The 21,558-nt window shown below is 42.4% G+C and overlaps 1 protein-coding gene across 3 annotated transcripts; it reads right to left on the bottom strand.

Moving 5' to 3' along the window:
• Nucleotides 1-615: 615 nt before the first annotated feature.
• NAA50 (N-alpha-acetyltransferase 50, NatE catalytic subunit) lies at nucleotides 616-21,546 on the bottom strand. Of its 3 annotated transcripts, none has more exons than XM_041410880.1 (5): nucleotides 21,337-21,546; nucleotides 8,625-8,758; nucleotides 8,064-8,183; nucleotides 7,075-7,141; nucleotides 616-4,582 (listed from the first exon to the last, which is right to left on the bottom strand). In XM_041410880.1, the coding sequence occupies exons 1-5, from the start codon at nucleotides 21,342-21,344 to the stop codon at nucleotides 4,402-4,404; spliced, it is 510 nt and encodes a 169-aa protein (XP_041266814.1). In that variant the 5' UTR covers nucleotides 21,345-21,546; the 3' UTR covers nucleotides 616-4,401. The 3 variants fall into 3 exon arrangements, with proteins under 3 accessions (XP_041266814.1, XP_041266812.1, XP_041266811.1); XM_041410878.1 differs by having other exon boundaries at nucleotides 8,625-8,761; nucleotides 21,337-21,544; XM_041410877.1 differs by lacking the exon at nucleotides 21,337-21,546 and having other exon boundaries at nucleotides 8,625-8,796.
• Nucleotides 21,547-21,558: the final 12 nt, after the last annotated feature.

Genomic DNA, 21,558 nt, shown 5'->3' with positions numbered 1-21,558 from the left:
CCAGAGTGCAACTCCATCACTTCATAAATGGCACTTCAAAGCAGAAGAGGAGCACAGTGAAATTACAGACAAAAAACAGCTTTAACAGAAGAGACTGGAATTCTTAGGAAGAGAGATGAGTTTTACCTAAATTCCTTTTTGGGAAAAGTCAGTATGGAAGAGTTTGTGCTGTATGTTAAGACCAGTCACTTTTACAAGTATGGACCATAGGTTTTCAAAGACTGCGGTCAAGATTTGCAATAACTAGCAGCTAATTTGGATACTTTGAACTTTTTAACCTCTAAACCCCAAACCAGAGTTCTTGACACCTGGTCTGTTTGTTTACAAACTCCTCACTAATCAATCAAAAATATTCCAGAACAGTTCTTCTTCTCCTCCCTCCTACCCCACAAGACAGGATTTCTGAGGAAAGGCTCATTACTTCAGGGAAAATAAACAAACAGATCTCACTCTGCACAGTTGTCAGACACCTGTGACATTCATTCTAGCAACCCAACACACAGTTCATGTTAGAAATCTTCTGAGTTACACAGTTTATGAAACATCTGAGGAATAGTCTATATCTGATTTCCGAAGGAAACAGCTGGGCAGCAAAAAAATGCACATGACAAGTTGTAAATGACATAACTCAAATAGTGCACGTTTATTCTGAACGGTATTTCTAAGGAGTTTGAGAAAAACAAAAACATGCTCCTGATGTACAACAAGGGCAATGATATAGATTAAAAATGGACCATCTTATTGTAAAGAATTTGCTCCCCCTGCAACTTAACTTGTAACATTGAGAATGCATCTGTAAACTGCATACAGCATACCTTTCACTAAATCTCAACTCAAGAGACCAGTGGTGGTCTTAGCCAAATTAATCAGGAAGCAGTTGCAGATTCAAAAGAAACATCCAAGTCAGCAAACACTTTACAAAACACAGACATTGTGCATAGCAGCTGACCCTGGATTACAACACGGGGAGAATAAAACAATTTGGGGGATCAAATTTGTACTAGACACAGGGCACCATCAAGATTTAACTAAATATCATGTAAGTTTGTTTCAATTGTAACAGTATGTCATATTTAGTTGGCAGGTTTAACCATTAGCTGCATCATGTAAACTCAGCCAGTTTCTGTATACACTAAATACATTCTTCCCCCTTACCCCTCCCAAAAATGAGGGATCTCTCTTCTGGATGATTCTTTTGCTCCTGTACCATGGTTTCCTCAAGTAGGAGTCTTTTTGTAGGTAATATTTCATACTTCAACCGATGTGTGACAAAGCCAGTTGCAGAGATTCAGGAGTAACTTTTATATACACAATTTACACTCTAAAGCTGTTAGTCGTGTACTTTTTCTTGCTAGATCTTCATCCAGAACAGGAGGTGCTGGTGTTTTTTTTTTCTCCCACTGAAACTCCCAACTTTGGAAAAACTGAGTTGTTCACAAGCTGTTATTTTCAAACTAGAAGGATGTCCTCCTGCAGCAACAATCAAAGTAAGTGAAGTCCCCTGCAGTAAGCCCATACTTCACACAACTTCAGTGTCTCCAGGTAACAGCACTAAGATACAGACAGCACTCTCCTCCCTCACTCAACACAACTGGCAGACTAATAAAATACAAATGTTTGTCATCCAGAACTACTGACCTTCACTTGCCCTTACCCATGTACAGGGAACACAGTTTTCTTAAGATTCAGATAAAACCTTGTACTCAAGATTCAACAACTGTTTTCCAGGATTAATAGCCTGGGAAAAGAAGTCTTAGATTTATTCTCTCTTCCACCTCCTACTAAACATTTTGTTAGAAGTTACAATGAGGCAGGTCTGCTGTGGAATAGGAGCTTTAAGAATTGTTCTCATGGATACATTCATAGAATGATGGCAGCCCAAAGCAAAAAGAGACAGAAACAAAGGTTAATCCAAGTAAGTTCAGACATCAGACTTGTACTTTTAAACCTGAAGAATAACTGTCTGTGAAACACACTGATTTGTGGAAGCCTACGACAACAGCAAATCCTAAGAGTTCATATCCCCACACCCATCTACCCAACCCAAACACTTACCACTTAGTTCTAGAAGAATGAAGAGCACTTTGCTTGGCACCAGAGGCAGCTATGGTCTGAGTTACAGCTGTGCTGCACGAACATCCTCAAATACAATACTCTCTCTCTCCCTCCACATACTTCTCTTGGTTTGGTCTACAGATGGCCAGGGAAACTATGTTGGCATATGACAAGCTAATTGTGCTTCGATACAGCCCCTTCTAGAAAGATGCTAGGCTGCCAACATAACCACCACGAGCAGGTCCTAGCTGTACTGAAAATAAGCTTTTGTCAAAACTAGGCTGCCTCTGGCCACGGGAACCGTTTGCATCTTTCTAGCCAGAGTCTGCCACCACGTGTTGCAAACACAGGTGCTCGGGCCATGCAGACGGGCTGGTTGGCCACCTGCCCATCTCCAAGACTCCATTAGTGCAAACTCAGCAAATTCAGCAGCCACTTTCCAGCACAGGTCTGTCAAGATGCACTCCAACAAATGCTACACCCCCATCAAGGAAGGAGTAACTGTGTAGCAGCTGGTATAGTCATCCCTAGGCTATCAAAGACCACCTAACGTGCAGCGAGGGGTGCCATCCCTTGCCTCACCACAATTCCCGTTTTGGAATCCTTGGTTTCCAAGTCACCCTCTAATGACTGGACAGCACCTACTAACCAGATGTATGCTGCAATGCACACTACAGGTTGGAGGCTTTCAGAGCGGAAGAATTCAAGATGCAGATCTAAACTTTAAAAAACAAACAGGAAAAGAATACAGTTCAGCATCTACATGGGGGATGGGGCAGGTTGGTGTTGTCTCAGCTCAGTGCACTTTCCCAGATGCTTGGAGAAGAGTCCAAGCTCAAGTTGGTATTTATATTGGCATACATAAAATTGCTGGCAACAGTGCCTAGAAAGGAGCACTGGTATTCACGCAAACAAAGCATGAAAGGATGCAAAGCAGAGCTTAGTACAGTTTACTGTAGCCTCAAAGTTACAGTACTAGGAAGAAGCCAGCCAGCCTATTTTCCAAACCCATAAAATGCTCTAATATACGCTGCTTTCTCCGGTGCTCCATGAACACCCTCTCACCAGAGGAGAACTGCATTATTACTACTGAATGCGGGAAGGGGAAAATAATCTTCAAAGGAGCAAAACCACGCAGTTCTTCACCACCTCCTCCCAAAGGAGCTCATAAACACAGCAAGTCAAGCCAATCCCAAGCAAATCCAGGAGACCCTGCAAAGCTATGTGATTAGGGTCAGATTCATGTCTGCCTTCTTAGCCTTGCTGCCTGGTTTCCTCAACCCTTACATCTGTCACCACAGATTCAGTAGCTGTAACATAGTTATCTGGAGACAGGTGCTTGCTTTATGTCATCAAAGCTGGTAAGGTGGTCACAGTCACTTTTTCCATCCCAACAACACAGATAAAACTCACTCTCAATGAGCCCTGCAGAATTTCACCCATTTTTAAAGCAAGGGTCTTGCCTCAGGATTCATATTTTTACAAGGTTATTCTTGCAAACACCAGATCTAGCTCTTACTCTGGCAAAAGTCTGCTGGGAGTTGGGTAAATGAAAATAAGAAAAAACAAAGACCACTCTAAATCCTCCTCTCAGTCAGTTAAGAAGTGTAGCACCAGCTTGGGTGAGGAGTATTTAAAAAAAGCATCCAAAAAGATCAGCCCAGGCAGAGTGAAAAGGTATGGTAAAGTAGCCCACCCTTCTCAGCAAAAGATGGAGAAAAAGCCATACTCAAAAATATTGGGAAGAACTAAATATATGTTTTTGAGGTGGGGGAATTAAAAGGAAGAGTGGGAAGTACTGAAGTAACATTCAAAGGCTGGGGGAGAGTAAAGTACCCTGTAGGTTATAAAAAACACAATAATGTAGGAGTCAAAGGACAAGATATTGCTTTGCCTTTTCCCCCCCATTGGGTTTACATTCTGCTTACTGAAAGAATAATTCTGAAGGAAACTTGCCATCAGGATAACCTGCTCAAGCCCTCCACACCTCAAACTTAAAAGAAATCTGCACACCTTTTCCCACCCCAACAAAAAACAAAAAATCAGCCCCCCGTCCTCAAAAAAACACCAGAAAGGAGAGCTCAAAAAAAAAAAAAATCCAAAACCAACCAAAACCCAACCCCAAACATGATTGGACAATCCTTGGAAGAAGCATTACATTTTGTTGGAGAGAGGTCAAGAAAAAAAAATTAAGATGAAGGGGTGGAGAAAAAAAAACCAAAACCCATAACAAAATGAAAAACCAACCAACCAATCAAAAAGAAAAAAAAAAAAAAAAAAAAAAGAGGCCTCTCTTTCCTTATTTGGCGACAAGCAAGTGCAAGAAAGTGTCCGCTGGGGTTTTGTTCAGTTGTCGGTCTTTTGCACATCTGCATTCTGGCCAAGACAAGGGGCTTTGAGGTTTTTCTGCAGCACGTGAGCATCTGCGGGCTCTATCCTCTTGTAGTAGTTCTTCTTCGTCTCAATGATCTCAAAGCCAAACTTTCTGTAGAAGTCAATTGCGGATTCGTTGCTGATCTGGACGTGCCTGGGACAGAACGGGGCACAGAGAGACAGGGGTCAGTATTCTGCCTCCATACTCAGAATGGCCAAAGCAGACGGCTACATAGAGACATAGGGCGGTGTAAATCCAAGACTGGAAATGTTGGTCTTCCCAATTCAATTCTGGGCTAACACTCAGCTCCTGGATGGCCCATGGTTGTCAGTATTAGTAAATGTTTCCCCTCAGTAAAACTCTTTCAAGAAACACAAAATAGCACAGAGACTCTGAAGCGTTACTACATCAGTAATTTCAATTTTTCTTCATCTTAATAAAGCAATATGGCAGATATTCAGTGGAAATATGTAACAGAGTTCCACTATAAAGCCAGCTTTAACCTCCTGTACTAACACTTTGCAGATGACCAGAGGAGTTGTCTCAGCGATGACCCCAACACGCTGTAACATACAACTGGCGATGGTGCTCGATATGATTTTAACACCTTGCTCTACTCTAACCACTCCTCTCTCCTCACAAAAAGCTGTAATACAAAAATGCCCTATGGATTTAAAAAGTCCTTTTGCCTTGTATTTACTTCCCCTAGAGTTTTACAGATTTCGCTAGCATGTTTCAAGGTCTCCAAAATAAACAGCCATCAGTTTTTTATCCCAAGTGACTATTTTTATCCTAAATGACTATCCTAAATGTCCTAAAGGACATTTATTTGCACAAGTTTCATTAAAAAAAAAAAACCAAACAAGCACCGAGAGAGAAAAGAAATAAAAATGTTTGGATCAACAAAAGGCATTCATTAAACACTTCCAAAATTCAGTGGACACTGCACAACTTCATGAATCACTTTGTCATGACAACACACTGCCTAACTACAGAACCAAAGTAACTGTGGAAGCAACAGCAGAGCAAAACAAAGGATCTTAGAATCAAGCCAAATAAGCACCAAAAAGCTAAAAGGGAACTTAATTGCAATGACAAATTTAGGCAGTGATATCAAATTTGGTGCTAAACTGCATAATATGTTCAAATAGAAGATGCATAAGCAACAGACATAGTAATAAAATCAACAGGCCACTAAAAGAACTTTAGCCCAATTTTGGGGGCTATTTATTGTCATGCCGGAATCCTTGGTCTAGGAACTGTAAAGAAGGATTATGAAGGATTTGGGTGGTTTTTTTAGAACCAGCAAACAGTTCCTTCACTGTGCACACAGTAATATGCAAAAGTAAAAAGGACAGCCCCTGTCCCATTATGCAGGCATCTCAGAGAGAGTTCATTACCACTTCTCCTGAGGCTGGAGGGCAGGAAGGAATATGACCCAAAGGCAACTTTATTCAGACACCTCTTTAAAACATTCCTCTTACAGAGATGGCACAAAGCAACAACAGCAGAGGACATGGAAGAGTCCACACCTCCATGGCAGTAGTGGACTGAGTTTGAGGAGAAAGTCATTCCATTTACAGTGATATCAGTGTGTGAAACCCTCCTCACAAAGCATTTTCCTCAGGGCTGGCAAGTATTCAGGGTGTAGTTCTGTGGCAGGGTAAGTCCATCCAAGCTGTACCTGCTGTGCCTATCCCCAGCAGTGCATCGTGCTTGCTCTGGTGTGATGGCCAAGGCAGTGATGGACAAGGAGGAGTTGGCTCAGAGAGGCGATCAGGCCAAAAACTGCCATCAGCTCACTCGGGAACCACACAGACACCAATGCACAGCAAAAAGCAGAAGTGTGAACCCAGCAGCAAAGGAAAAGCATAGTTTTGGCATGTATGGATTTCAGACTCCCTTTCCAGGGGGACTACTGGTACTGCCCTCTACCCCAGTGCTTGCTCTCTTGCCTACATAATGCCAAGTGCTTACACAGACATGCAGTTGATTTTAAAAATAACCAAAACAAAGCACAAGAAAACCACCCCCAAAACCCAAACCCACACTAGGATAAAAAAACAACACCCAGAAACAAAACTGAGAACAGCTTTCCCAGCTGGGTCAGGACACTGATCTAGTTTATTGTTTTGCTGCACAAATAGTTGACCTGGAAGTGTGCAAGAATGAGAATAGCAGTTATTACTGAGTGTAGTAAGCTTTCAGTGCTTGCAAACATCTCTAATATTCTAACCCACAGAGTGCTGTCATCAAAGACAGAAAGCAAATGCATCAACACTGCATTCAAGACTTGCAGTATTTTCAATTCTGAAGATGACCTTGTATGATAAAAATAAAATCCTTTCTAAAAAGAATTTTTTTTGGTCTTACAGTGTAATTTTGCTCTAGAATGTAATTTTGTAACTAAACTACTTTCAAATTCAGCAAATTTGCAGCACCCTTTCTAAAACAAGCAGCTTTTGGTTTTCCCAGCATTACACAACAAGCCCAGAATATGACCCCTGGCTTTCCTCCTGGTACTTACAAGATGTTCCATGACCCCACTACAATATACTAAACCCTCATTTGGATCTCCATTCCTTTGCTCCCATATCTACCTGTATCATCTCTCAAAAATGCATGAGTGTAACTCATTTACTCACAGATAGATGTTGTCAAAAGTGCCATCTTTTTCACAGATGTTTAAGACATGATTCAACATTTTAGTTCCTGCCAAAAGATAAAGAGACACCTTAGAAAATTGGAAGGGCACAATTTAGTCTGTACTTAGCTAGGTGCTTCCTTGAGGAGAGGCAGGTTAACTGTAGGTAGACTAAAATGATAGCGTGAGAATTAGGAAAATAAAACATGATGTGTATTTCATTTTGTCTCTGATTGCTTATAAACCTTAATTCATTGTTTCTTTGAAGAAGAAATAAAAATCACAACAGACCAGAAGCATATGTATAAATCAGCTTATTTTAACACTAGTTTCAAATTCAGCTCAAAATACAGCCAAAATATTTATAAAGCAGTGAGGGCACTGGTAAGTTTTTTTACTAAAGACCTAGTACAATAATTTAAAATAAAGTTATCTTTTCAGTCAGTTTGTCAAGGCAAACAGGTTACTATAGGTCTTGATTAATCTGTCCTATGGGTTTGCAATGTGGAGCAAAGAACTAAATGCAATACAGACCAAAAGCAGGTGCTACCACTGAGCAGCAATAATCAGTAGTGATAAAATAAATGTAAAACCCCTACACTCAGAAAAGTGAAGAGAGAAGCCAATGAAGCAATGTTGTGTACTACTTATGTATGACTTGCATACAGGTTACATATCTCTGACAAATTATTTCATCTCTCTCTGCAACAAATTTCATATCCATAGAAGTATTTACATCACAATATGATAATATGATTAAGATTAAAGTAATCTGAAATCCTGAATTAAAAATTTCTACAAAAGGTTTATTTCTGAAAGGCAGAGAAGAATGAGCACATGATAAATCATACTCTTTCCCCCAAGTCCCTTCCAAAGAAATCAGCAGTCTAAAGTGCACTAACTTGGTTAAAAATCTGAAAGGGCGTTTAAAAAGCTGAACAGGAACCTGGTTTCTTTGATGCCTCAAATACAAAAGAAGACCCTCCTTACCTATTCCTAGCCTTCGGTAGGGTGCCAGGCATCCAAGTGTCATGATGTACAGTCTCTTCTGGTTCTGGGAGTGATCCACCCTACAGCACACTGCTCCCACTGCAATATCATTGAAATAGGCTGCCAGGGAGGGAAACAAAGGTTTATCAGTAACAAGTACAGCTCTTTCATTTACACCCTATATCTTCCTCCCTCCCCTCTCTTAATTCTCCTATCCAGATAAAATAACATACATTGTGGATTCATACTTGGAATGAAGTAACCAATGCTGCTTTGACACAGTGGTTGCTCATTACTGTTCACACCAACCAGCAATGACATCACAAGGTAAGCTGGCAATGCACAACTGTTTTCTTCTGGAACAGTAAACATGCTTATTCCCAGTGGCACGTAATCTATTTAGAACACAGACCCTCTGCAGCTTCTTTGAGGTTCTTAAACAGTTATTTTCATGATGTAAAACGACTGAATAGAAGGAGCTGCTATTCAAAACCATTATGGATAGCAATGATGACCACTTCTGCCACCACAGCCCGCAATTACTGGCAAGAACATTTGTACCTAGTTTGGCAAGTTCGCCAACCTCCAGTACATCCTTGTAGAACTTGTCATTGTAGCTGACAGGAAAAATGACCTGGTTTAGCCTCTTCAGCTGCTTAATGTTGTGTGGCGTCACATCTCCCAGCTCGATCCGGCTACTGGAACAAATCAAAACATGCTTAACATCTGACATACTGCAACATTTTTAAGGACACCCAAGATCAATTACTTCGCTCATCCTTAGAGAACTGTCCCGCCTAACAGTCAGCTCAATACATATTTGGACTGCCACATCCAACCCATACAACCAAGTCTTATGCTGGTGGCTGATTTAAGTCCCAAATCTACTTTCAGTCAGTTCTATACAGTCAGAAGTTTCTCAGGCCACACTAAACACTAATGTATCATAGTATGTATAGGTGTGGTTTTACTGGGTGGGAGACAGGAGAACATGGATCTCTACAGAAGTATTAGCTTTAACATTATCTCACTCACTTTCCTTCTGATCATCAAGATCACACACACACAAAATAAAAAATTAAAAACCCCAATGAAAATATGGGAGGAACAGGAAGCTAGAACAGAGATCAGGAAATGAAGTCCTTATCCATGCTTCAAAGACAGCCTCAATTTTGCCACCTATCAATATAAAGCCTATGCTTAGACAAAGTCATTACTAGACATCTTTCTCTAAAAACCAACAGTACTGTGTGCACCAAATATATTAAGCCTGTTAATGTGCAACTGTGCCCTTCTCAAGGTGGTATCAGCATCTACTTTGATCATCACTGAAATCTTTCTTCCTGCTGAGAGCAGAACCACCACCTTAAAATACACTGAATTATACTGAGAAGGAATAGACCAAGCTTCTCTCTTTTCTAAGACTAACTTCCTGCAGAAACACTATACATACAGAAGAAAATTAAAAAAAAAAAAAGAAAAGAAAAATAAATTTAAAAAGAGGTTACCCTTGGGTGAGGGCAAGCAGTTTTAACAACGATTACAAGAATAAAAAATAAAAAGACCAAGATAATAAAATTAAATTTAAAAAGAAAGAGGTTACCCTTGGGTGAGGGCAAGCAGTTTTAACAATGATTACAGGAATAAAAAAAAAAAAGACCAAGATAATAAAAATTTTTTCCCAAATGACCACCAGAATATGTAGAAAGCCAGTACATGGAATTAGAAAAGCACAAAATTCTAGGTTCATACCAGCCCTGTTTTACTGAATAGATATGGGCAACCAGATTGTTTTTCTGTCCAAATAGCAGTAAAGACACTGTTTGCTCTCAAGATTCCTTTCTTCATGTATGGCCATTTGCACAAGTCCCTTTGAGAATTATATTCCAACACAATGTAAGTCCCGAGCTAATAAGGATGATGTTCTCACACTATAGAAGTACTCCCAGTGTAAACAAGCATGCAATCAAAGTTATGAGATGGTGGAGAAACTGTAGTACTTGTTTTGTGCCCAGCTTTGCACAACTGCTCAGCATAGCACAGCAAGGCTTCTTTAGGCTCACAGAAGACAAGTTCTGATCCCAGCCAGCAGTGCTGCTGCCTTTTTCCTCATAAAGGGCAGGAGTAAAACTGTGGCATGTGGGTTCCTGGGTATATTTGTGTCCGTGAAAGAGTTTTGCTGGAGTAGGGCACCTCAGTAATCTCGTACTAGGAGGGAAAAGAAGCCTGAAGAGTCCCCTTTGCTGCAGTCTGCGTGAGGGTAGAAACCGAAGGGAGCAGGTCTCAACTGCCCAGCTAGGTCAGATGAGCTGCAGTGCAGGAGGTCAGTAAGGGAGGAAACAAACCTCACATCCATACTCAGTTACTGAAAGCCAAGACTGCTTCTCCAAATAACACAATATTAACCTTGGTGATACAAAAAAGTATCAGTAGTCCCAAGCTTTTGTAGATCCGCAATGCTAGCATGATGAACTCACAAGAAAGTTGCTATATACCACATCTTTTAAGCAAAAATCCCTGACACAGACCATCATAAGGTAGTGTTTTTTAATATTATTTAAAGATTAATTAGTTACTAATCAAACAAACCAGGCATTAGAAGACAGTCACTATAAAATATTTATGATAACAGTGCAACAGGACAAAAATATATTACCACAGGCAGCCAGGACTAAGATGGCTAAGAAAGGGAACATGGCCAGAAAATGGATCTTCACCAAGAAGGTTTCAGACAGAGAACAAATAAATAAATGCAGAAGCAGAGTCTAAGGCTGGGAGCTTCTGAGGCAAGACATCACCTCTGAGGCTGGCATCAGGCCAGAGAAATGAGCTCTGTTAGTAGATGGCTAAAAGGCACTTGCTGACACATCTCCTCAAGCCCCTGGACTTCCCCCCTCTATCTCTCACCACTTGCCACATTCACTGCTGCCTCCTGCCATCTCCTGCTGTTTGTCTCCTATGCTCTGTCACTATCTGGTTTGTCCTTGCAAGAATTGCACCAGGGACAGTATCTTATCCTGGAGAATGATAGGAAAGAGGTTTGAGAAACACTGCAGGAAGCATAAATCAAGACCCTAAACATATATGTTTAAATAGCATGTACTCAAACCATAAATTACTTTAATGTATAGCACTAGCTGATGAAATCAGCACCACATCTATTATGCTTAAAATCATTTAATAGGTAAATTAAGTAAGAACATGGAAAGGAAGACCCACATTATGAGAATTCATCATTTTGCCTGAGGACAGTGTGGCAAAAGTGCCACTGGGGCCTTGAGTAAAATCATGGGAAAGCTGGCACTGCTGCCGAAAGCAGCAGTCTGGCTGTCCCCGAGCCACTAATTTCCATCTTCTTCTGGTATAAACGTTTGTGCATCAATGTAGTGAACTACCACCAATTAAAACTAACCTGGACACAAAAAGAAAAGTTTAGTTTTAACCCATATCAGTCCCCTGACTGCGTTTATCACACAAGTACTCTGCCACAATAAAGAAGAGAAAAAAAGTTTCCATAGGCAAAACTAGTTGGTTCTGGAGCAGAATTGCCAGTTCACCCCAGTTTAAACTGGAAGTACTGTGCAAGAGGAGCACAGGGGTGTAGATTATCCAGTACATCTGTGAAAACAGTCTACAGATGTTGTGCCACACTTTATCATCCATAGAACAACGTGCACTTTGAAAAACTACTCCAAATAGCCAAGACAAAGCACCTGTAATAAAGGACTCAAAATTATCTCTCCCTCATTTTCACCAAAGTAAAGCAAGCAGCCTTGTGGGGGCTTTTTTGTTGTTGTAAGTTTGTATGTTTAACAGCAGTTTACAACTAGACCTGGTTCTTCAAGTGAAGTCTCAGCCAAATCAGTAACTTAAGCAAGTTTACTATGTCAGCTAAGGTCTGACTAGGCCAGTCCTGTGCATTCCAGTTTAGTAGAAGCTGTACCAGAAACACTTGTCCTCTGCTGTTGCAAAGAAAAAAAATAAATTACGAGCTCAAATTATCATACCAGAGAACATACAGAAGTGTAAAGGACCTGAAGTGCCCAGAAGGCACGTGCCCTCCCGTAACAATAATGCCACTGATATTCCTAAGAAGATCCACTCTTACTATTGGCAGCCCACAGCTCAAGTGGCTCTCCATGGAATATGCAACAGTCAACTGTACTCCATCTCAGATGTCAAGGCTTCTGGGACAAGCCAGTCACCCCATCCCAAGCAATTGTTTTTTACCACAGAGGAATTAGGGACTCCTGGCTTATCAGGTCAGACCTCTTACTACTACAGTGTTCTAAAAATCCATACTCTCCTCAATGAAATACCAGCATTCTGAAGCCACTTAAACATCTTCCATTGTAAGGCTGTTCCCAAGCTGCCATTATTCTCAGTTAGTTATTCCAGTGTGCTCAAATGTACCTCTATGCTGCCTGGAGATGATGGGCACCATTGCACAGGCCTTTTCAGAGAGTTATCATGATGTCTTCATACCTTTCTTCTAACTAAAGCCAAGCTCCTGGCCTTTTCCTGTAAGGCTGGCTTTTAATTCTTACTATTGTCATACTAGCCCTTCCTTACATTTCTTCTGATTAAAGTTGATTTTCCTTAAACATGGATAACCAAAACCAATTACAGCAGTCCAAATACTATTGTCCTGTCCAGTGGCACTAAGTTTTTCCTGTCACTACTGGAAGCATTTTCCTGACATATCCTAGGACTACATTTTCATGAGAAATATGCAGCGTTCTTCACGACTGCTACATTCCATGACTTGGTCACTGGGGAAAAAAACTCTTGGAGAATTTAAGTAGAATACTAGTAAAGGCAATCAGCTCCTGGTGCATAGGCTGCTATCTGTTAAAAGTACACAGCAACACTGCACAGCAATTTAAGAGCGGAAGTGAAGAGTGATCCACCAAATCTGAACAGAAGTGTGACTTTAGTGAGGTGACAGGCACCACTTCCTGAAACTGGATGCATGCCCAGAACATTAGCATTAACACTCCTGCTCTTGCATGCCAGTGTCCTAAGATCCTCCAGGCACTGGCTAGAAAAAGCATCACACATTTTGTAGGACCAAACGCAATCTAGTCAGTCCTGCAGCAGTTGCACTGCTCGGCCTGCAGCTTACAGTGCCGTGATTTGAACAGTCTATTTTTCCTACAATGTCTTACATTGATACTGGTGGAAATAACACAGGCTACATGAGATATTAGTGGTACTTATGTTAAGACTGCCTTTTGCTGCTCAACATATACCAAAGAAGAACTGCCATACAGAATGGCAGCTCAAGAGGCAGCCAATTTGCAGCTACAGTTCAACAGGAAAAGCAAATTCACTCCCTGGGAATAACAAGTGCCCAACACTAGTTTAGAACCAACATCAGGGAGAAAAAGCGAATTTCAAGTTTCTTAATGCTGTAAGAATCTCAGTCTCATTCAACTTTAAATAGTGCAAGTCTCTCCCCAGAGGGCTGTGCCTGACTGAAACAGATCTCCGTGTAACTGATAGCTGGGCTCCAGCTTATTGAAGGCATCTGGCAGGCTAAATTTAGAAGAGCTGTATCTGAAACTTGCAAAACTTACTGAGGAGTAAGTCAGGAGAGGCAGCACTGAGAAATGGGCCCTAACAAATTAAGAGGACTTCAGAGAAGGTTTGTCACCTGCTAAGCGGCCAGCTAGCTTTATTGCTTCTATTCTGGCATCCAAGTCAAAGCAGGAGTCTAGACAGGATAATCCGCTCATAAAATCAAACCAAACCAGAACTATGAAGGCTATAGACCTGAAGGGTGGGGCTCTGCTTGGATTCTAGTCCAAGGCCAAAAGACCCTCTTCTAGTGCTTTGGGGTCGCAGGGATTTTTATGGGTTTTTTTGTTTGCTTGGTTTTTGCTTAGGATTTTTTTAATGGATGAGCTGTCTTGCTACACGCACACAAGTTAGTCTGGTTCTTGTGGGCAGACCAGTATGTTTTCAATTATCTCAAAAGATCTGTGGGCTGCATATCTACTCTGCTTCGCTTGTCAGAAAACCAGAAGGATAAATACAAACCTAGCATGCAAAAAGCCTTACCAATTTGCTCTGAGACCCCTGATCTTTAGTCCTGCTTACTACTGAAAACATGTGTTGCATGACACCTGATACCCCTGCTGGACATTACCCCCAGTTCTGGCCTGCAGAAGAACACAATGATGTACAGAAGAAAAAATAGCAATTTTAGAAGCAGAATTAACAGAAGACTTCATTCAAGACTTGCAAGTCTACTGGATGTCACTATGAACAGGTTTCATGCATCACAACTCTCCAAGACATACATCAGACCCTTACTGCCTCTCCCTTTAGCATTAAAAAAAGGGAAAAAAAATACACAGCACATTACAGCCAAGTTTCTTCATTACATCTGGATGTCATATAATTTACTCTGCTTCAGCCTAGAAAACCTGACCACATACAAAAGACTGGCCAGTCTTCACATGCAAGAAGCAAAGCCATGCTGTAATAGCCTCACAGTTTTTCCCCCTGAAATATGCTCTACCTAGGTCTCAAATCTTCAAGTGAAAAATAAACTTTCCCAAGAAAATTATAAGTTATTCTATTCTGTAGATGGATAGAAAGAGCATGACAGAATTTTCTGACAGAAATTTCAAACTCTAAAATGGCAAAAATAAATGTAGCCGGTCTAGAACAGAAAAGCAGACACACACATATATCACTTAGTTGTCCATAAAATTCTGCTGCTCCAGAGCACCTCACAAGGTTAAGGCCAAAAGATTTATTCAGCCTATCCTAGGTACATCAATATCAGGTGAAAGAGGAAACAACTTGTCTGCCATCATACAGCAGATAAAAGGCTGCCAGAAAACCCAACTCTTCATTGCTGCTCTAAAGCAAGCTCACAAGAACATTGATTTGTATCCATGATTGCTAAACAGAAGTACTTTCACTATTTTGAAATAGCTTCCCTCAATATTAGTTTTGTGCCTCCACTAACTATATCCTGAGACACCTTATAGATTACTGCCCCTTTCCACACCCTCAGTGTCCCCAGATCTAACAATTATAACCCTTACTTGCCTCCCGGAAGATCATGACCCTTTGCTAATTAATGTTCATGAAGTACCTGATCGGGTAAGAACAGAGGCTTACCTTCAAATTCAGAACAGAAGTGGTGCTTACAAAGCACCTTATTGAGGGTACTTCTTGTATGTACACAGGTAACAAACTAGATAACTGACATACCAGGACAAAATATTTTTTCTGTTTCACACAAACTATTTCTATAGGTCACTGAAAATGCATTTCTTTACAAATGCCTTTGTCCATTAGAGTAGTGGGGAAAAAGAAGTCAGTTCATTATGGGTTTCCTACCTATACTTTGGATTTCAGTCCCAGAGCTGGGTTTTGCAAGGTGTTCAAATCACACATTATATTAATAACATACTGTGAAAAATTAACTGAATGTGCTATCAGTTTCATGTGCCTATCTTAAAAACACTTCTAAGGCAACAATAATTTCCCTCCCCCCATCCTTTTCCTAATTTTCACTAAGAATGAATTGTTCTCAAATAAAAATTTGTGCTGAAGATCAAAAAACAGATCTCCTTTAACTGCAATTTTCAAGCTAATTTGTGATCTTTGCCAACAATTCTGAGTGCCATGTAGAGAAAACTTTCACGAGCCATCCGCTGCTGTCCAGGTCTCATCCCATACTCTCAAGAGAACATAAATTCAATGCTCAGATGATGCAAATCACATTTTTTTCAGGTTTAGAGATTCTAGGCTGCTGAGGGCCAAAAATCACATGGAGCCTGGAAAGGAATAGGGAGAGGGAGAAGGAAGGCCAAGTGAGCTCAGGAAGGACTTCATGCATGAAGATCTTACTATGAAGCACAGTATTTTCAATTAGTTAAAGAAAGAAATACTCTGCCTGCAGGAAAAATGACATTCAAATATCTTAATCTTAGTCACCTAGTGACAGTGTTGTAGAAATGGTTTTGGCTCTATTTTCAATATAGCCGAATTTCCTTCTTATAATGAATTCATTCAATACACTTTGACACAAATACACAGTTACCTCATTTCAGTGCTGTGCTTTGCTGCTCTCAGGTCTTCAAGGCCAAGAGTCTCCAAATAACCAGGCATTCTGTACAGATTCTCTCTTACCCTGGCTTCCACACCTCAAACTCCCTCCTGACTAACTTCTGCTGCTTTACAACAAACTCCCACATGGGTCACTTCTTCCCTTTCTCTTTTCCAGACAGGAGTAGAAAGTAATCCTGGCATTGCCTGCCTCACTTAGAGCAGGAGTTATGCAAGGAAGTACTGCACTTCTCTCTTATCAATTCCCAAACAAATATAAAGATCCAACTTTTGATGTTCTTTCCTCTTCTGGATAAAAATATCTAGCGCCTTCTCAGATGATTGGTCTGAACACTTCTAATGCTTGCCAAATGGGCAGGCTCTTCAAGTTCTGAATGATTTCCACTAAGATTAAAGTATTTTTCTGGCTCAACCATCACCCATTATTCCCCATTTTAAAAGAGATTTAGTGTGGCAAAGGGGGATGCATCATTTCTTGTCCTCAGGAGATGGCAGCAGAGTCTGTGGCATTTGGTGATTAACTGATGTTACTACATTTTTCACAGAAATATCCCAAACTGCCAAGGCACATCTACATGCAGAAAGAACCAAATGGTCAAACAGTGCTCAAAACACAAGACTGCATTCTAAAGTGCTTCAGTAAAATGGCTACAACTCCTCTGCTACCTTCCTACCCTCCCAATCCTTTCTACTTCATGGAATGTCTTAATCTGGTTATGGAATTAAACTCAAAGTGGTCAGAGTTATAAATCAGGTTAAAGCATCTATAATAAACTGCACTGAGTTTTTTATAACCTCATTTAAAAGCTCTTAAGCCATTTGTAAGCTTGCATATAGGCAAGGTCTAAATTTACCGTCCATGAAAATAAATGCAGACTATAGCTCACATTTGGACATTTCTAGGTTCAGAAAAAGCCTAAAAATAAAGTGATTTTCAAGCTCAATTGAGCTTTTTTGTCCTGACTCCAGTGCATATGACCATTCAGCAGTTTTCTCATAGACTTGGAACTTCCTCCCATATATGTTAAGCTTAGCACTGTGCCGAGCAAACGGAAACAATTCAGCAGCTCTGCACAAACTCTGTCATACTAACTCAGGAGAGAAAAAACCCTCCCTGTTCTCCTCAGAAACATGATCATCTTCAGGACCTTGAAAGGTTTACTCCTTGAATCCAGGCAAAACAAGCAGAGGGCTTACCATAATGACTCCCCACACTTCAGAAACAACATAGTTATTTTTCTGTTATGTTCAGTACTCCCCAGCTTGTGATGTCTCTCCTACAGTCAGCCAGAGCAGCACAAAGTCAGCCAGAGCAGACACACTGCGAAGTCTCAGGCTTAGGAAGTTCTCTGAGGCAGCAGGTACCCGTTGTGTAGGATGTAGCCTGGAGGACTCTTCCACAGCAAGTCAAGAGGACCCCTAGGAGCTACAAAACCTGAGACTTAGCTGCAAACACAACAAAAGTTCAGAGGCAATCTCCTAGGAGTGTCTTACCCAAAAGTAGTTAATGCACACTTCTTTCTAAGGCTGGTTTAACACACAGCACTCTACTTCCTCCCTGTTTCAATCACTTTTCTGCCACATGACTCAAGATGTGCTGCCCCACGACAATCTCCCAGGTGTTTCCCATCAAAACTGGAGAGGGATTTGGTCAATGTGAAAAAATAACACAGGCACAGGATCACAGGCACTGGGCCCTGCTTGTAACACGCCCTGCTGGCTCCTTGTATGTGACAATCCTGGTCACACAGCAGGTACGTGCACGCAGTGGAGCACACAGGTCCTGCAATAGCCTCGTGTAATGTGATTTTTAGGGAAGGCTATCAGGGAAAGGCTGGATGCCTTACTTTCATAGGTTTCTGAACTGAAACAAGTCAGAAATGAACCCTTACTTTAAGACATCAAATGTCACGAACAGCAATCAGCAAATGCTCAAGAATCAATGCAAGACTTTCAGTTTTCTCTCCTGAAAACCAGCAGCATAACAACTGTAATGAAAACACAAAACCACTGAGCAACAAGTGAATCAACACCATGAAAACAGCAAAGTGCAGGGAGTATTATTTACAGCTGCTCTATAGAAACAGCCAGATTACTACAGACAGTGGAACCTGAATCTCTTCCACTGGTATTTTTCCTCATGCAAACACAGCTCTAAAATAGATTTTCAAATTCAAGAGCTAACAATAACAACATATAATAAATGAAAAAATAAATTACTCTCTAGAGAATCACAAGGTTCACTAACAGAACACTGAACTACCTTAGTTTTTCAAGTCACATTTAAGAAAAAAAGGGAAACAAAATGAGACTCTATTAAAATTATTCAGAAGGTGAGGATAGAGTGAACATAAAGCCAAGTCTCACAAAACCAGGTGAAAACTAATAGCAGTTCCCAGTTGAGAAGATAGTGTTTAACTCATCAAATAAGAGAAAACCCACAAAATTGTAAGCAGGTGAGAAAGCACAAAAAATCTTCTGCTATTTCTGGAACCAGAGGGCCCAGGTAGGCCACCTAACCTCAAACACCCTGATGACAGAGACACTACAACCTGCTATGCATTATTAACACACATCTCTGTGCTATTTCGAATTCAGAGAGCTAAGAAAGAACGCTGCAAGACACAGACATTGACTACACAGTCTTTTAGATCTGAAATTTCATGCCGATGAACCGGATAGTTTCTTTTTTAATTCCTTCTCTGCCAAAGTAGACTCTCCATAATGACAGCTGATTAAACATCAGCTGCTCTAAGCACTTCCAAAATCATCTCTGCATTTTGTGGTGTGGGTTACAATGCAGTGCATACATTCCCAGAAAAAAACAGTCAGATGGAGTCAGTTTGTTCAGAAGGACTTGTCCACAATTTTGGATTCAATACTGAAGACAGACCAGATCCCTTCAAGCCTATTAGTTTCTGTATGGTGGGAGCTGAAGCTTTAGATCTATTTTTGGACCCATCTTTTGACAATACTTGTACTTTAGGGATCTTCACCAATCTTTGTAACTTAAAAAACAATTTGGATTTGTTCCAGAGTACCCCTGTGTAATTTATACATTCCTTTTGAACTACTTTTTAGTCCTTTGAGTCTCATTGTATTTAAATGGGGTTATTTTTCAATTTGAGCTCTGCCAGCATATTTGCCTCCATCTGAATTTTTAGAGAACACCTGGATTCAATATAAGAATCTGCACAGGAATATGAATTTATTCTGCACCAGAACGTGCTGTGTGGTGCTAACAGTGTTTTGGCAAGACAGGAATATGCTGCTCTTCAAAGAGATGAAAGAGTACCAGAAGAGCAGAAATACCAAGTACAGAACCCAAAGCAGTAAGCCCTGAAATTGAATCAGAAATAAAGCTCCTGTAAGTAAAAGTAAAGTGACAGAAATGAAGTTTGGTGCTCTAGAAGCAGAAGAGTGGTATGGAGGTTTTTTTCTCCATATCCTTTTATTCTAAAAAAAAAGTTACAAGAAGTAAAAAAGCCCATGTAAAGAGAACTCCTGATCAGTGCAAGCAAAGCCAGGCCCAGTTCCTCGGGGAACACTGAGCACGGCAGTCAGCTCTGGCTGTGCCCTGCCGGGACATCCCCACAGCACCAGCCTGGCACACCTGGGCCGCTTTCCCACTCGCACATGCAGGTCCCAGTAACCCCGTCCCACGACTGACACACAACCAAAGCAAGGCTAAGCTGTAGCAAACAGCAGAACGGTCAACAAAGGATAAAAGGAAACCCAGTTCTCTCGGGAGCGCTGCGGAACAAGGATCACGTTGAGCGCCACCTCATCCTGGCTGATCCGTGCTGCTGCTCTTCCCGCAAACCCCGCCGTCCTCATTACAAGGGGACTAAAAGTGGGGGTGTCCCATTTTATGCAGGGTGGTGCAGGTGGATAAAGGGTTGTCCAATATCCCAAACACGCCTATCTTATGGCAGCTGAGAGTTTGTTTATTTGGAATAATCCCTGAATCTCTTTCTACAGACACCTGCCAGCCCCTCAGGATGCCTGGAGCTGCTTACATGCTGTAAGAACCAGCTAAGAGTGTGTTATCGAGCAGTCTTGTATGACCTCACCCCTATTGCTAATAAGCTAAACCCCTTACCATTTCTTAGTAAAAGCTTAAGTGATTCAGCTTCCATTCACCCTGCCTTAAGCTGCCAAACTGGAATAATAATACCCATCATTGCATAACACCAGTTCCAAGGGGACCGGTTTAATGCTCTTTTGAAAATCAGCTGGGGAAAGCTTCCTCTGTGCCTATGAAGAAACTGAGGCACAGAACTGGAACAAGCACGTTTTGTGGAGCACAAGTGATGCTGAAATTAATAAACATTAGGTGGTTTAGCCAACACTGAAAAACCTGTCCCAAAGTGACCTGGACAAGGTCAGGCAGGTCATCTGACACCAAAGCACAACTGTGAGTGTAAAGGCCTCCAGCCTCGTGTACAAAAACGGCACCTCACTGCCCCCACTGAGAAGGAAATCAGCGTTTTCAGCCAACCAGATTTGAAATCTCTAGTTTTCAGGAGACAGAGCGAAGCGATGCCAGGCCCAAAGCAGCGGGTGTGCTACAGAAACATGACACAGAACACGGCTCATTTGTCATCCATCCACGCTGTACAGCCTCCACGTAGCAATTAAAGACTTAAAAAACCAACAGAAGTGCTAAGAGGACGTTGCACACAATAGCACTGCAAAACCACACACGTCCGAGGCTGGCGGCTTTTTCGCACACAGCGAGCGGCGCTTCCTTGCTCCCGCCAGACAAGGAGCAGACAGGGACGAGAGCCCGGCCAGCATCCCCGCCCGCTCTGCAGACCGCCAGACCCCGCGGGGCGGGACCCCCGAGCACGGGGAGCCGCCGCGTCCCGCCCGCTCCAGCGCGGGGCTCAGCGCGGACAATCCTCGCTCCGGCGGCGGCACGACCGTGACGGCGCGGGAGCCCCGCGGGCAGCTCCTGCTCAGCCCAAAGGGCGCCGGCGGCGGCACCGCCGGCTTTTCTCGCCCGGAGGGACTCCCCGCCACGGGCCCCGTCCCAGAGGGGGGGAGGGACGCGGCGGCACCCCCCGAGCTCAGAGGCGGCGGCACCGCTCGGCCCTCTCCGCCTCCCGGGCCCGCCCCGCTCCCAGCTCCCCTCCCGAGCGGCCCCGGCGGGCCGGGCCGGGCCGAGCCCAGCACTCACCCCTTCATGGTGCGTCCGCGGCCTGCCCGGCGTCCGCAGTGGCTGCGTCCAGGGCCCGGCGGTGCGGGTGTGGCTCCGGCCTCCCCGTGCTCAGCGCGGGCAGCTCAGTCTCCTCCCGATCCTGATCCCGATCCCACTCCCGCTCCACATGGGCCTCCGCCCGCCCCGCCCCGTGACCCCTCACCTCACGCCGCGCGCGCGCCCGCGCGCCCCCGCCGCGCA

The sequence above is a fragment of the Onychostruthus taczanowskii genome, unplaced genomic scaffold, assembly GCF_017590055.1.
Source record: "Onychostruthus taczanowskii isolate IOZ18803 unplaced genomic scaffold, ASM1759005v1 scaffold34, whole genome shotgun sequence".
In the NCBI taxonomy this organism is placed as follows: Eukaryota; Metazoa; Chordata; class Aves; order Passeriformes; family Passeridae; genus Onychostruthus; species Onychostruthus taczanowskii.
The sequence above is the reverse complement of the archived record's forward strand: the minus strand, read 5'-3'. Positions and strand labels throughout refer to the sequence as shown.

Excerpts from the sequence above, each read along its gene's own strand:
- NAA50 (XM_041410877.1), bottom strand. The coding sequence starts at position 8,796 with ATGTCAGATGTTAAGCATGTTTTGATTTGTTCCAGTAGCCGGATCGAG. Across the intron at positions 8,184-8,624 it reads TGGCGAACTTGCCAAACTAG|CCTATTTCAATGATATTGCA; the intron begins GTACAAATGTTC and ends CCTCCCTGGCAG. Across the intron at positions 7,142-8,063 it reads CTACCGAAGGCTAGGAATAG|GAACTAAAATGTTGAATCAT; the intron begins GTAAGGAGGGTC and ends ATCTTTTGGCAG.